Source organism: Mauremys mutica, chromosome 18, assembly GCF_020497125.1.
Source record: "Mauremys mutica isolate MM-2020 ecotype Southern chromosome 18, ASM2049712v1, whole genome shotgun sequence".
NCBI classification, from domain to species: domain Eukaryota; kingdom Metazoa; phylum Chordata; order Testudines; family Geoemydidae; genus Mauremys; species Mauremys mutica.
Window position 1 is genome coordinate 16,006,573 of NC_059089.1, and position 15,511 is coordinate 16,022,083.

The window sequence follows — 15,511 nt, forward strand, 5'->3', positions numbered from 1 at the left end:
GGCTTTGGGATGGAGTTTGGGGTTGGGAAGGGGTGTGTGGGAAGGGGGAGGGAGTTTGGGGATAGGAGGGAGTGCAGGGTGAGGACTGTGGGGCTGAGGATGAGGGGTACATGATGCAGTAGGGGGCTCAGGGCTAGGGCAGAGGGTTGGAGTGTGGGGTGAGGGCTGTGGATGAGGGGTTCATGATGTGGGGGCGCTCAGGGCTGGGGCAGAGGATTAGGGTGCGGGGGGATGAGGGGTTCATGATGTGGGGGCGCTCAGGGCTGGGGCAGAGGATTAGGGTGCGGGGGGATGAGGGGTTCATGATGTGGGGGCGCTCAGGGCTGGGGCAGAGGATTAGGGTGCGGGGGGATGAGGGGTTCATGATGTGGGGGCGCTCAGGGCTGGGGCAGAGGATTAGGGTGCGGGGGGATGAGGGCTCTGGCTGGGGCTGAGGATTAGGGTGCAGGGGGATGAGGGGTTCATGATGTGGGGGCGCTCAGGGCTGGGGCAGAGGATTAGGGTGCGGGGAGATGAGGGGTTCATGATGTGGGGGCGCTCAGGGCTGGGGCAGAGGATTAGGGTGCGGGGGGATGAGGGCTCTGGCTGGGGCTGAGGATTAGGGTGCAGGGGGATGAGGGCTCTGGCTGGGGCTGAGGATTAGGGTGCAGGGGGATGAGGAGTTCATGATGTGGGGGTGCTCAGGGCTGGGGCTGAGGATTAGGGTGCGGGGGGAATGAGGGCTCTGGCTGGGGCTGAGGGTTTGGGGTTGGAGAGGCTCAGGGTAAGGGCAGCCTGCCTTGCCAGTACTGGCGGAGGGCAGGCACTAGGACCCTGCGGCAGCAGACAGCAAATCTGCTGGGAGCCCTCCGGGCAGCAGGTAGGGGAGAGGCGCGCTGCGTTCTGTCAGGCAGGGACGCAACACAACGCGGCGGAGGGGGGGGAACACGCGGAGGGGGGGTGGCAGGCGGGGGCTGGGACCTGCTCCAGGCAGGGTCGCGGCGGCGGGGGGAGACCTGCGGTGGCCGGGGCCGATCCAGGCAGGACCGGGGGGGGGGGGGGGCGGGAAGAGACCCAGCTCCAACTATTGCTGGAGCAGGGCGCCCAGCCCTGAATATTGCTGGGGCCCGGGCCCCACACAAATATATAACCTGCCGCCCATGGGGAGGTGGGCAGAGCTCTGTCAGACCAGGGTAGTTTTTTCACACCCCTGATCAATGTAGCTATGTTGAGGCTTGGTCTACACTACAAACCTATGTCAGTGTAACAACGTCGCTTGGGGGTGTGAAAAATCCACACCCCTGAGGGGACATAGTTATACCGACCGAACCCCGCGACAGAGATTCCTCCTCTTAGGGAGGTGGAGACATGCTGATGGGAGGGGCTCTCCCTTCAGCGTAGCTAGTGTCTGCACCCGCAGACAAGCCCTCAGTCTTGGGGCTGAGTAGGAAACACACAACTAATCTGGCTTGGTTAAGGCCCAGTCCTCTAGAGGGCTACATCCAGAGTCAGTCCAGGCCTCCTGTGACATGGAAAACCTTCTCCAAAGTCACCTGTCTGTCACTGGCCAATTTTCCTATGGTTTCCTGCTCCTTGCCCACTAGTAACCAGACACCACACCCGAGTCTCCAACCAGGCTGGATCGAAGCAGAACTTTTGAGGCAAAGCAAATGTGCTCCCCCCTCCCCTGCCTTGCTGCTGCTTTGCAGGAACTGGGAGGGGTTGGGGGCTGAGAGATCTACTCACCGAACACAAACTAAAGGGCTACAGCCACTGCAAACCGGATGAGTGTGATGCAGCCAGGCCCCACATCCTCAGGCTGGCAGCTTTTGGGGCAGGGGCTCTGCTGGAAAAAAAAGTCTCCTGAGGCATAAGAGGCAGAGTGCAGGGAGCTGCAGTTGGAACGACCCAGAGTCTTCAGGGGGTTGTTGGACAGGGCTGGAGACAGGCAGAGCGAGCATTAGCACTACTGTGTGAAGGGAGCTGGTGCCCAGACCCCCAGGACAACCTCTCCCCAATACAGCCTCGAGTGGCATCTAGGAGGAGCCCAGATAGGGTGACCAGAAAAATCGGGACAGGGGGTGGGGAGGGAATAGGAGCCTATATAAGAAAAAGACCCAAAAATCAGGACTGTCCCTATAAAATCAGGACACCTGGTCACACTAAGCCCAGAGCAACCCTCCCCGTCTCATGGAGGCCCAAATGCCTTCCCCATATCTATGAACTGGTCTTGGCCATCCCCACCCCAAGTTTGGTCGTCTTGGACCCCAAAGGCCAGAGCTGGTTTTCTGGGGGACCCTGAAGCAACAACTGAATTCCATGCAGGGATCTGTCAGTGTCTGCAGTGAACAGGGCTCTACTGTGTGACTGGTTATACTGGTATCATGATACTGGTAGATTTCCCCTCCTCGACAAGCCCTAAGGCAGAGTATTTAAAGGGTCTGATTCACTGCTAGGGGAAAGGCTTGGTGGGTGGCTAGGGGAGAGCTACCCCCAGGAGAAGTGACACCGCGCTTTGCTGCAGTCCTCTTTCTAGGCAAGGGGGGCTCATTTCCCAGGGCTTGCATCCTTCCCTTTGGAGCCTGCTAATCCTGCCCATTTCCCCCCCTCCCTCTGAGTTTTGGGATCCTTTAGTGTCCATATCAATTATTTAAGGTATAACTATACAGTATAATTATGTCAGTAAATTTCCCTGTATAGACAAGCTCTGAGGTTGAAATCCTCCACTTCTTGCAATTACCGTGAGAAGTAACAGTGAGGATGTGCGTAGTGTTGCTGTAATTAAATTCATTGGTGTCATGTTCTCTGTAGCCAATATAGTGGGTAGTTTTATCCCTGGAGCTGGGGTCCCTAAGAGAGAAAACAGAAGGGACTGGGCTGGGTGTATCCTGAATTTTTCTAGAACGATTCTATTTCTGACTTGGTCACAATTTTTTTTCTAAAGTTTTCCACATGCTCCCCAGCTTTCCACCAGTTGCACATGAATATTTCCCATGTTGTCTGTGACTAGATCTAGGGCAAACATTTCAAAAGCACCAAGGGACTTAGCCTAATGTCTCACTGATTTTCTCCTAAAAGTGCTTTTCACCTTTGAAAGTGGGACTTGGGCTACTGGCTGGCTACTAAGCTACTTTGAAAACGTTACCCCTATACAACAAATCACTCAGGCTTTACTTAAGAACCTCCCTAATGGAAATGTAATCTGCTGCCTCCTGATGGTTTTATACAACCACCTAACCTTGTTTACTGTCCCTGTTCGTTTTATCTGGCCCTTTAATGTTAGCCTAAGAGCTACAGCCATGCTTGCTAAAAGGAATGTTACTGTTTGGTTCACAACCAACCAGCCTTCTTCCTTACCTTACTATTAAACATGCTGCTGCATCCAGGCAGCCTGTGGCAGCAAAGTCTGCTGGCTCACTGAAAGTGACTGAACAAGGCTGAGACCTCCAGCCCTCTTCCCTGTTCTTCCTGAGACAGCTACCCGTTGAACTCAAGAAACTTTTCCAGGTGCATCACTACAGCTAGATTGTCGCACCTTCATCAGGGATGTACAGGGGCTCACCTTTATGCATCCTGTCTGTTGGGAGGAGTCCCCCAAATTGAACCCACAAGCAGCTGAGAAGCAGAACGTTTGATCATCCCATCTTACATGGAGAACATGTCTGGGACCTGATCATGCTGGAACTTAGGTGACAAATACCAGAGCAAACCCACCCAGCCTCCCCTTTGAGGGAAGAGATTGGAAGGGGGCCAGAGGAGGGATCCTCCCGTGTGGGTACAAGTGTTGGCAAACCACGCTGTCCCTGCATTGAACCTTGGTATTGTTCCCCTCATAGTACGGTACAGTAGGTACACTCTGTTATGCAAGTCTTAGTTACACGGAAGACACAAGACAATGGCCCATTGAGGAAAGCCAGCCTTAACCAATTAGTAGGAAATAAACAAGTATATCAATCATGTAGTAATGAGTAACCTGTTTGATGTCAATCATGTAGTAATGAGTAACCTGTCTGTAAGAAAGGGAATAAAAGAAAAGGTCCGGGACTTTCCTAGGACGCCTCTCTGCAGCACCGTCTCTGTTTCCCGTTACTACACTCCCGGCCTATTGATTAAAGCCCAGCTAGACTGAGGAGGGGAGCTGGACGCAGCCTTTCCCTGTGGGTTACAAACTAAACGTTGGTTTTGTAAAATCTCCTGATGGGAGGTGGGAAGAAATTTTCTAGCTCAGGATTATTGGAAATAATTTTAAACAGCGCGTGTTTTTCTGGTCTGTTTTCCTTTTGCACTTCCTTGCTTGGGCAATGGAGACAGCCTAGAGTTGGTTTTTATTTATAGTTAGTTCCACTCTTGGGTCCTACAAACACTGCAGAGGAAGGTTTGTTTGGTGGAAAGGAAAAGGTGGTCTCTTTCTCTTGGAATTAAAAAGAAAACCGCTGCCGGACACACAGCGTTGGCTTCATGTTTGATAAAATATTGATTTTACGAAAAGGAAAGTTGGGGCCCACTTTGAGTAACACATGGCCCCTTTAAGGTCCCCATTTCAAAGGATTTAGGGGTTAACATTGATTGCTGTCACATGATGAATGAGGCATAGGTCTGTTACAGTCACACCCCCAGCCGTTGCCTACACCACGGTCCCCAGGGGCTTGGAAAGAGACAAGCCTGCAGCGCAGCCTACATCCCCCATCATGCCCTGGGGAAGGGCCACATAGAGCCTACAACTCCCATAATGCCCTGGGGAACAAGTAGCGCCTACATCCCCCATCATGCCCTGGGGGAAAGGAGCCACGTAGAGCCTACATCCCCCATGATGCCCTGCGGGGGAAGGGCCGCGTAGAGCCTACAACTCCTATAATGCCCTGGGGGACAGGGCACTAGAGCCTACATCCCCCATGATGCAATTGTGCCAGGACAACTCCCGTGATGCTGAGAGGCCTAAATGCGGGTTGCTGATTGGCCCGGTGCTCCCGGAAGTGTCTGAGCCTGGTGGGCGGGCTGCGGGGAGTCTGCGGGAGCGCTCGGCAGAGGACCATGGTGAGGCGGGGGGATGGGTGGGTCCCGGCAGCTCCTTGGGGGAGGAAATTAGTGTGGGCTGGTTTCCCTTCAGCCCGTCGGGACGCGGACGTGAAGGGGTTAATTCCCCCTGGGCGGCGGGGGGGGGATGGGCGCGAAGGGGTTAATTCCCCCTGGGCGGCGGGGGGGGGGATGGGCGCGAAGGGGTTAATCCCCCCTGGGCGGCGGGGGGGGGCGCGAAGGGGTTAATTCCCCCTGGGTGGTGGGGAGGGGAGGGGCGCGAAGGGGTTAATCCCCCCTGGGCGGCGGGGAGGGCGCGAAGGGGTTAATTCCCCCTGGGTGGTGGGGGGGGGGGAGGGGCGCGAAGGGGTTAATCCCCCCTGGGCGGCGGGGGGGCGCGAAGGGGTTAATTCCCCCTGGGCGGCGGGGGGAGGGGCGCGAAGGGGTTAATTCCCCCTGGGAGGCGGGCAAGAGTTCGGAGTGGAGGGTTAATTTCCCCTTGGGGCTTTCCCCGTTGCTAGGCCGTGCTGTGCTGCAGGGTTCATGGGATGATATAAACCGCAGGACCTGGGCACTGGAGGTCCAGAGGCTCCCACACGCAGGGTTAACCCAAGTGTCCAGGCCAGGTTCCAACCCTCTTCATGGCATTCTGTTTCCCCACCATGGATCCAGTCCTCACCCCCATCACCCAGTTGCTCTTGGTTGAGGGATTCCCCCTTCACTTGTTTTTCAAAGCATCATTTAGTAATGCAGAATGGCATCCATGTTCCACCCCAGAGGTGGCTGCTTTTCAGCGATGAAGATCACCTTAGGATTCTCATACGTGAACATGTTGGTGCTTGAATCATAGGATTATATTGGCCTCACAATGAAGCTGTGTTAATGTTGTGGTGAGGTGAGGTGAGGAATTTGAGCATTCATGAAATGCAAGGTGTAAAGATTATCAAAATAAATTGAACTCGGGAGTTGATTGGGCAGCCAGGTTGTAATTATGTGAATTAGAATATGGCCAGGATAGGGAAGTTAACATCCCTGCTCTTTCAGAAAGTGACTTGGGCTCATTAATAATCTCAGGTGCTCAGGGTCTTAGTTTTCCATATAATTTAAAAGGGGGAAAAAAAGAGACACCCTAGTATTGCACTGCCTCTTAACACCCTTCAGGATCAAAGTCAGTGCTGACTGCAGTGAATCACCACCACCACTTCTGACAGCTTCCTGGGCTTTCCTAGATCAGGGGTCCCCAACACGGGACAAGCAGCAGCATCCAGAGGCGCCCGCCAGGCGAAAAAGGTTGGGGACCACTGTCCTAGATGATCTCCCATCTACTGATCTGCTCAGCTTGAGATTTCTAGGATCATAGCACAGGGGACATTGCTGCAGTAAGAGTAACTGAGTGAACCATGAGATGATAAGCATCTCACAAAAGCCTGATAAGAAATCTGTCACTATTTCAGAGCAAGAGGGGATGGATTTTATCACTGAGGCATTTATGGCAATATTATTGCCAAGTATTTTTCCTATTGTTCCAAAACTACAGTGGTGTATCTTCATGGCCAGGAGTTAAATAAACACTGCAACCTAGAAAGGATACATATAACTGCATTATTATTTATTTGTACTACCATAGCAGGTAGGAGCGCTAGCTATTGTAGCACCTAGGATTATTTTGCTAGCTATTATATCCTACTAATCTAGCCAGCCCTATCAAATAATATGTTTCTGTCTCTGAATTAATCCATTTCATTCTTATATTTTATCAGTATTAATTCCTATGAAATTAAGATGTGTTGAGACATATAATGTGTTTTTCCTAATAATAATACTTAGAATAAGTTTTGCTGAAATGCAAGAAGCCTACCAGCCTGTATCCAGTAAGATCTCTAAATAGCTAAAAGTATAATCAGTTAAGAGTAAGTCAGCATAAAAGCTGGCAACCTTTGCCACAGATAGGAATGGTCCATGAACTTTGTGGAACCAAAGGGAGGAACTGCACACAACGCTGAACAGATTTATCCAGTGTCTGCAACTGGTTGGTAACCGCAGGGTATACCACAAACCTGGAAGTCGCCAAGAGAGCCTAGATTGGCAGTTTTTGGAGTGAGATAATATGTAGAGAATAAGTGTCATAATCCACTAACCTATAAAATAAGAGTACCCATTAAGGTATGGAAATAAGATTTGGGTACAGTAGGCTGGGCCTGAATTGCATAGCGTCAGGATCCTAGAAAATACCTTGTAAGGATATCATAGGGGGCTTTTAGCTCTTTCCTTTCTTTGTCCTCCTATATTTTATAGACTATCCTTTTATCTACCTATCAGTCTATCTTTTTAAAGGTAGCCATCCTGCAGCAAAAAATCTGCAGGACCAGACTTCAAAGAGAAACTGCTGAGCTTCAGTTCATCTGCAAATTTGACACCATGCTCAGGATTAAACACAGACTGTGAATGGCTTGCCAACTACAAAAGCAGTTTCTCCTCCCTTGGTGTTCACACCTCAACTGCTAGAACAGGGCCTCATCCTCCCTGATTGAACTAACCTTGTTATCTTTAGCCTGCTTCTTGCTTGCATATATATATATATATATATATATATATATATATATATATATATATACCTGCCCCGGGAAATTTCCACTACATGCATCCAATGAAGAGCTCATGCTCCAATACGTTTGTTAGTCTATAAGGTGCCACAGGACTCTTTGCTGCTTTTACAGATCCAGACCAACACGGCTACCCCTCTGATACTAGTCTGTCTTCTATCATGCTTTCAGCTTAGCTTGTGTAGTGTAGTAGAACTACTCAACATTCCTAACTTCAATTAAAGTGGAAGTGGGCTATAATAATATTACAATTCACTTTAATTGAATTGTCTCATTAGAACTGACCCCCGCCACACACACTTGGTAAGACAACTCCCATCTTTTCATGTACTGTGTATGTATATCTGCCTGCTGTATTTTCCACTCCGTGCATCGGAAGAAGTGGGTTTTAGCCCACGAAAGCTTATGCCCAGATAAATTTGTTAGTCTCTAAGGTGTCACAAGGACACCTCGTTGTTTTTGCTGATACAAACTAACACGGCTACCTCTCTGAAACTTATAATAGGAAGTTTTGGAATTCTCTTACTGTTTTGCAGTCATAAGTTTCATAGCATTTATTATTCTTTTGTTAATCTCAATAAAGTTTTTATCAACTTGGTGTTGTCCTCAGTGTAAATGTCTTTGCCAAGCACTCCAAGAGTCCTCTCCTGATATAGAACTCTCTGAGTTCTCGGACCCTCTAGTCTGAACTGGACAAGAACCTATAAATCTTCTGGTCGGATGTGATCAGTGGCAAGCCGTAACAACTAACCCATCAAATTCAGGTCAACATTATGGACCAGGTCCCCTATACTAGGTGCTGTAATATTCCCTTGTACTTTAAATGTCATTATGCCATTTATACTGACTATAATTCAGTTGAGGATCTGAATTGTTTTGACTTTTTACTCTTATATTCCAGGCTACAGCAATGGACCAACTGGTGGGATTTGGCTTGGTAGCCTTTAGCCTCCTTCTTTTTGTTTACTACACCATCTGGATTATTATACTGGTATGGATCCCCGCCCATACTGTGCTTATTGCAGTCTAAATGGCTTTGCTGTTGTGTGTGGTTTTTTTAGACTTTCTTTAGAGGTGTTACTCTGTTTCTCTAGGTATGTGCAAGCTGAAAAGCAATTACTAAAAACTCCTTCTTGCCCAGTCTGCCATTTAAAACCTTGATCATTTGAACCTTCACCCAAAGGTCAACCACAAGGGGTAACTCTAGGGTTATCCGTAGCAGTGCGCCCTGTTGGGTAGGTGCACTGGTGTGGATAAAGCAAGAACTGCTGCATTCCACACATTTGAACCTTCACCCAAAACTCAACCCCAAAATAGTTCTGGGGTTTTCAAAAAAGGGTTGTTCTCCCATTATTTTTCACTTCCATGACCCATCTGTTTTCTGGTTCGCATGGGAAGTGGCAGAACTGAAATACGAGAGTCCATTCATGTGGGATCTCGAGCCCAGTAGAAAGCTGGAAGTATAGGAAATCATACAAGGAAGCATCTTTTTTTTTTTTTTTGAGCTGTCAGGCCAGTTTTTCAGACTTGAGAGGTTTGTTAAAGCTTTGGATTGGCATCTAAATCCCTGGCAGCTTCCAGTCCCAAGCTCTGAACATTTTTGGGTTCCCCCTCTGAAATCAAAAGCTTATTGCTCTGCTGTTACAAATCCTGTATTGTTTGTACACTCTCTGAACATTAGAGCACTGTACTAGGGCTGTAAATATCGATTAAAAAAGTTAACTGGTTAAACGATTAAAATTCCATTGTTTAACTGGTTAACCGTTAGCCGAGGTAGCTCTGGTGGGACTGGCCCAGCCAGGGCTGGCTGCTGGCCAGCCCGGCACAGGGCTGCTGAGATTAACGGTTAATGTTGGTTAACCGGTAAGCCTAATGCTTACCGGTTAACCTTATACATCCCTATGCTGTAAAAGGGTTATCTGGTAGCAGTGGGTATAGGTGCAAAGTGATCTGCAGCGTTTAACTACACCTGCAACACCTTTGTGAAGTGGCATAAATAGTACAGTGACTTTCCCAGCGAGGGAAGCTGAAACCCTCCTGGGGATAAGTGGTTTGTTCAGTCTCAGGCAATGAGGGAATCCAAATTAGAACTCCTGAGGTTTTTTTGCTCCTATGCTCAAGCCACTAGACAGCAGCACTTCAGACATCCCCGGTGTCACATGCTTACTACACTACCATGGATATATTGCACTTGTTCAGCTGCCCTTTGCTTATTACATTCTCTGTGTGCAGCTGTACCTGAAGTCCCTAGTGCACGCTAGTCTAGGGTATTGAACAGGCATGTTCTCTCGTTACTTTTCAAGCCTAAGGTTAATTGTAGCTCTTGAGGTTAACTGTCCTGGCATTGCAGCCATAAAGCCCCGGGTGTATTGCCCGACTTAGTGGTGCCCTTCACTTTTGTTTCCTGCAGCCCTTCATTGACAGCGATCATGGAATTCATAAGTTCTTCTTGCCCAGGGAGTATTCGGTTACCATTCCTGTGATCGCAGGGCTCCTTCTGGTGCTGTTTGTAGGTGAGTCCCATTTCTGTCTTATTCTGATCTCTTTAAAAGTTGGTCACTGACGTTTCATCTGATCACTGACAGCAGTGAACTGCCAGTATCTAAGGCTTATGTGGTGTGAGCTTCCTCACAGCAGTGCCCTGTCTGTGACTGTGATTCCACCAGTGTGAGCTTCTGCACAGTGGAATTGCCTCTCTCTCTCCTTCTATGATGAGGTTCCATTTCTCATAGCTGTGTGCTTAAAAAGCCACAGCAGTTGCGGGGGTTATGTTTTACTCAGTCTCTCTCTCTCGCTCTCTCTCCTGTGTTAGGGGTGTTTATAGTGATTGTGATGTGGAAGAACAGAAAACCTGCAAAGAAATCAGACTGAAGACAGCAGGATGGGAGAGGCAGGGAGAAGGTGCCTGGCCTGGAGCGTCTCAACAGGGACAAGACTTTCACCTGCAGAAACAAGAGGACACTCCGCTCTAAGACTCTGTCACATGCTTCAATGGATGTTGGACTTTGCTGCACCCTCTTTCCGTGATCCCTACCCTGAGACTCGTATGCAGCTATAGTTTACAATTTACTGCCCAAAGGGAAGTGAAACTGTCTGACCCACAGGATTCCTCTAGCGAGGGACCAGAACACCAGCCCTGCTGAACCTGTACCCAGGTTAGGGATAATCTTGGCAGACAGGTGGCTTTGGACTCTACAGTCCTTGCACTGTACAAAGGTGATGCTGTTCTGGCACGAGGCAGTGCTAGTGAGCAAAGGGCTCAGACTTGAATGACTTTCCTCCTCTCTGCTGCAGACATCTCCTTTACTTGGTTTGTTTCTTTCATTTTTTTAACTGGTTACTTTAGTACTTTTTATAGTGGATCCAATATGTGAAAAAACAAAATCATGGATAAAAAAGTGCTCCTGTCTCAGGCTCAGGGGGCAGGTTGGGGAGAGATCCCCCTCCTCACTTACCTACTAGAGGAGTGGTGAACCATCAGCATCTTGTATGAATAGTGTTACTGCCGACGGATCACATTCCACTCCAGTCCACCTGCTCTTACACACACACAGGCTGTCTGTTCTGTCTTAGGGGAAAGGTGGCCTCTCCACCGTGCATTGCATGTTACAGGGATGCCACGAGCTTTATAGCCTCCTTGCAGAGGAGGTAATGAAGAGGTGAGGTCCTCTGCTGTTGTGCAGAAGATGCACCACTGTTCTCCATGCTGTTCTATTATCTGCAGTGTGTGTGCATTGAATGGGGCTGGAGAAGACAGTTCTGCTCTGCTGAACAGCAACTGGGGGAGAGGGGCTCAGATACTGTCCTGATAAATGTGGTATTAATACTGGTCCAGTGAAGCCACTGGCTCTGCTTTATACTTATGAACAACTTTCCACATTCCTGGTTAGCATAGGACTGTGAGAGGGAAGATCATGCAAGGTGCCTGGAGCTGTGCTCTTTCTGCGCCAGGCAGGGCTGAAGCAGCAAGGTGTTTTAATGCCTTAGCAGGCTGACTCGCTCCAAACCCTGGAGGTAGAGTCCTGGCAGCTCTGTTTGAATGTGAAGAACTGGAGTCTCAATAAATATTATGCAGTATCTCGGTCTGTGTTCTTCCACTGCTCCAGAGGGGGGTGGGGTGTGAGTGAGTGAAGTGACATTATGGGAAGCAAACCTTGCCACCAGATCAATGAATCAGAAAACACAGCCTGCATGTAACCTTAGGAGCACTGTGCAGCCTCTGTGAAAGCCCTGCTGGGGAGTGACCGGTTCTCGCTCCTGTCCTCATTCTGCTGTTGCTGTTGAGTCCTGTATTATACCATGATCTGCTGCATGCTAGAGAGCTGGGTACGTGACATGGAGAGCCCTCTGGAGCAGGGTGATCAGGCATGATGCCAAGGGGCAGCATGATGGGGATGGGGGTGCAGACTTGTTGTTTCTCTAGGATAAATCATGGGTTGGTCTGTTAAGGCGCAGAGATACCATAACCAAGGCTTGGGATTTAGATGCTTCCTGGCATCTCTGATTTTACCAGTCTGCTAACGCTCAGCACTGGAAACGCCATCAAAGCTGGGTTCTTGTTCCAGCAGCAATGGTAAGGACTGCATGGTGCCATTTTCTCTGCCTATGAGGGGCCTGCTGCCAGGAGCAGATGCTAGCACAACTCCGGGGAGCCTTTCTGCAGCATCACGCCAGAGCCTGTCAAAGAATTAACCAGCCAAGAAGCAAACCTCATAACAGCATCTTAGACAAATGGTAAAAGAATAGGGTGGGGGCCAGGGCACAAAACTCCAAGGAGAACATCTGCCAGTTGCCAGACCCAAAGGGTTATGAACCAGCTCGCTAACTTGCCTTAGACAGGCCTGGTTTGCACCTACTGCTGTGACTCCATTAAACTGTGCAAAACTGTGTGACAGTCCCCTGTGCTATAACAATGATCTTTAATGGCTCCCTTTTACCTGCTCCCCAATGGCCAGGGACAGTGCAGAAGCTGATCTCAGCCAAGACCGGGGCTGCCCACGTGCTCTGTGCTGGAGGCTCTAGAATATTCAGATCACTCCCAGCTCCCCATGTGCCTCGGCCCCTCTGCTCTGGGAAGCCTCGGGGTGGCTCTTTCATCTCTTTCCTTCGGCCCTACTTGCAGCTGCTGCTCTGGCGCTTTCCCATTGGGGGTGGGCTATAGGGTGAGAACCGCAAGATTCCAGCCAGGACGTTTCTATTTAGAGCCCTTCGGCAAAGGCCCCCTGGCTGCACTGTGTACCCGCTCTGCTGCCAATGCCCTCCCCCCAGCGGGCCAGTCTGCTGGGACTGACATCTTCCCTGTGCTGAATGAGCCCTGTGTCAGAGGTGGTGGGGGTTGGGCTAGTCTAAATCCCTCCGTTTCCTTTCTACACCACCTATTGCTCCAGCTCTCTTGCTTCCCACTCAAGAGCTCTCCAGCTGCACTTCTCCGTCTGCTTTTCTCAGCACTTGGAAATACAAGCAACGGCGGCAGCTCCCATGAGTATGAGGTCACTCCACCTCTGGGTGCTCTGGGGAAAAAAGGAAGCAAAAGCCTCATCTCTTAGCAACTCCAGGCACCTTCCCTAGCCTGGAGCTGCTGCTGCTTCATTTCTTCCCACCAACCTTCGCGGATCTGCTGCCTCCAGCTTCCACTCCCTGTGTCTTCTAACCCCAGCTGCCCTAGGATGCTGCTGGAATAATCCCAGGGATTCTGCTTGCGTCACTGGAACAAACCCAGGGACTCTCTCTCCTGAGCATTTTCACTGGAGAGGCTCACAGATAAGGGCAAGTATGAACGGAGTGTGTGTGTGTGTGTGTGGGGACAGTGTCAGGATGGCCTGTCTGTCAGGAGAATGGTTCAGCTGTCCAGTGGGTCTGGTGAGCCGGGGGGAGGGACTGGGGGAGGCTGCCTGCCCTGGTGGAATGAGCACAGGGCCCAGAGCCAGAGACTGGTGCTTGCCAGCGAGTGGTCCAGTTTAGTGTGAAATGTCCCAGATGAAGGGGATTCCTCACTCTTCTCCCAGGAACCTGCTGCCTTCTGCTCCCCCAGAGTGCTTCTGCCAGTGTCTTCACGGGGTTACTCTGGCACGATGTGTTTAAAAGACACCGCTGTCCCTTGCCAAAAGGGAAGGCAGTTTTTACCTCCTGAGATGTTCTAGACATGGGTCTAAGCTGCAGGGACGAAGGCTCACCATGGGTGAGGTGTCTGCTCCTTTCTCAAGCAGGAAGGAGCCCTGCCATGCTCGGGGCCACCAGCTACCTTGGGGGTTGGAGATGTTTTTGGAGCAAAGCCTGAAACAGCTCAGCAGCGCCAGTCAGTTGAGCTTTAGTCATAACAATGTTAACGCCCTTATTGCTTTAGAAGCATGGCAGAAGAAATGAATACCCATGTCTATTGAGCAAGCCCCTGTGCTCTCTCCCAGCTCTCCATGTGCGGCATATGTTGGAAGGAAGATGAGATTCTGGGTTCCTTGTTGCCTGTTGCTTTCTTGCTTACCCTCTGCTTTCTCACCCTTCCTGCTAGGCTGTGGCCCAGCTGCTCAGTTTAATTTTAGCATGTTTGGGGACTTCCCCTGGCAAAGGCTTAGCAAGGACTGGATGAGGTAGGTGGAACCTCAGAGCCCAGCAGAGGGAGAACTGCCAGGGATGAGCTCTGTTGTGTTAATTTCAGCGGAGTCAAAAGGGTTAGTGTGACCCTGTCACTAATTAGCACTACCTAGTTAAATGCGGTTCAGGGTTTCAAAGACAGAGACCTCGGCCTGTTTAGTCCCATGACAAACACCCTCAAAAATGCATGTCAAAGTTTGGAGGTGTATTGATTGGGATACGCAAGAGAACGGAGAACAAAACACAAAGCATTTTTAAGCGAAAAGGGGAGAGTCTGCAAAACAAAGAATCCAAACTTATCAAAGTCCCTTTTTCAGAGAGGGTATCGCTGATATGGTATTGCTGTACAGCAAGTGAGAAACGATTGCTACTTTGGAAGGATCATTACTGAAGATGGAAGATGGGATGTCAGCACCAGACTAGCAAAAGCGGAAGAGACATTGTGGACCAATAAACATCTGGTGAGAAGGGACATAAATCTGAAGACTAAATTCCGACTCTTAAAAGCTTACATTTGGTCTGTGTTTAAATGACACCTGTGACATATGGACATTCAAACAATTGATGATAAACTACAATCCTTCAAATTGTGGGTCAGAAGAATTCTGAAAATCTCATGGCTAGACCATGTAACCAATAAAAAGGTATTGGAGATGATTGGAACTCAGCAAACCCTAGTTAGAGATCTTATGAAAAGAAAGATTTGATTTGCAGGGCACATTTTAGGGGGTTCTGTGGGCGATGCATGTTTACAAGCACTGGAAGGGAAAGTTGATGGCAGAAGAACATGAAATAGAAGATATTGGATGGATCAAGTGGTATCCTGGGTGGATTAAAAAGATTATTCATCCATCAAGAGATTAGCAGAGGATCATACAGAATTGGCTACCTTGGTTGCAGACTTGCAGTAATGGAGGGGCCACATACGAAGATTGCTTAGTCTCTTGTTTTTTTCAAGCAACCTTTCTTAGTGGGGAAGAAAGGGTTAGTTCTGTTGTTCAATGTTGAGTTGGCCACTGTTAATGATGGTTACTTTTTCTGCTTTTGGCAGCCGAGCTACAGAAATGGAGGGGAGAAAGGATAGCAAGCATGGGGAAATGCAGCTTTTTGTGGACGTTCTCAGGATACATGGCAGTTAGTCATGGACAGATGCTTTGGGCTGGCAGGTCGGCCATGACATCTGTTGCTCTGGACTCTGGCTCACTTCCCCAGTCTAGGACATCATCTGTCTGGGCTGGTCATGTTCCTCTTCTTCATTCGTCCCTCTTAGGCTGGGCAGAGCTGGATGGGCCATCTCATCCTGTCATGTTGGTGCCAGAATCAGGTGA

At 49.6% G+C, this 15,511-nt stretch overlaps 1 protein-coding gene and 1 long non-coding RNA gene across 2 annotated transcripts; one reads left to right on the forward strand and one right to left on the reverse strand.

Annotated features, from left to right (window-relative positions):
* Positions 1-3,811: 3,811 nt before the first annotated feature.
* On the reverse strand, positions 3,812-4,341 carry LOC123352424. Its single transcript, XR_006574174.1, has 2 exons — positions 3,986-4,341; positions 3,812-3,952 (listed from the first exon to the last, which is right to left on the reverse strand). It is a non-coding gene; the product is annotated as an uncharacterized LOC123352424 (long non-coding RNA).
* A 530-nt stretch (positions 4,342-4,871) lies between these two features.
* Positions 4,872-11,388, forward strand: DPM2 (dolichyl-phosphate mannosyltransferase subunit 2, regulatory). Its single transcript, XM_044992143.1, has 4 exons — positions 4,872-5,030; positions 8,497-8,586; positions 10,006-10,108; positions 10,408-11,388. Exons 1-4 carry the CDS (start codon positions 4,872-4,874, stop codon positions 10,464-10,466), a joined length of 411 nt encoding a protein of 136 aa, XP_044848078.1. The 3' UTR covers positions 10,467-11,388.
* Positions 11,389-15,511: the final 4,123 nt, after the last annotated feature.

Excerpts from the sequence above, each read along its gene's own strand:
- DPM2 (XM_044992143.1), top strand. The coding sequence starts at position 4,872 with ATGATGCAATTGTGCCAGGACAACTCCCGTGATGCTGAGAGGCCTAAA. Across the intron at positions 5,031-8,496 it reads ATGGTGAGGCGGGGGGATGG|GCTACAGCAATGGACCAACT; the intron begins GTGGGTCCCGGC and ends CTTATATTCCAG. Across the intron at positions 8,587-10,005 it reads CCATCTGGATTATTATACTG|CCCTTCATTGACAGCGATCA; the intron begins GTATGGATCCCC and ends TGTTTCCTGCAG.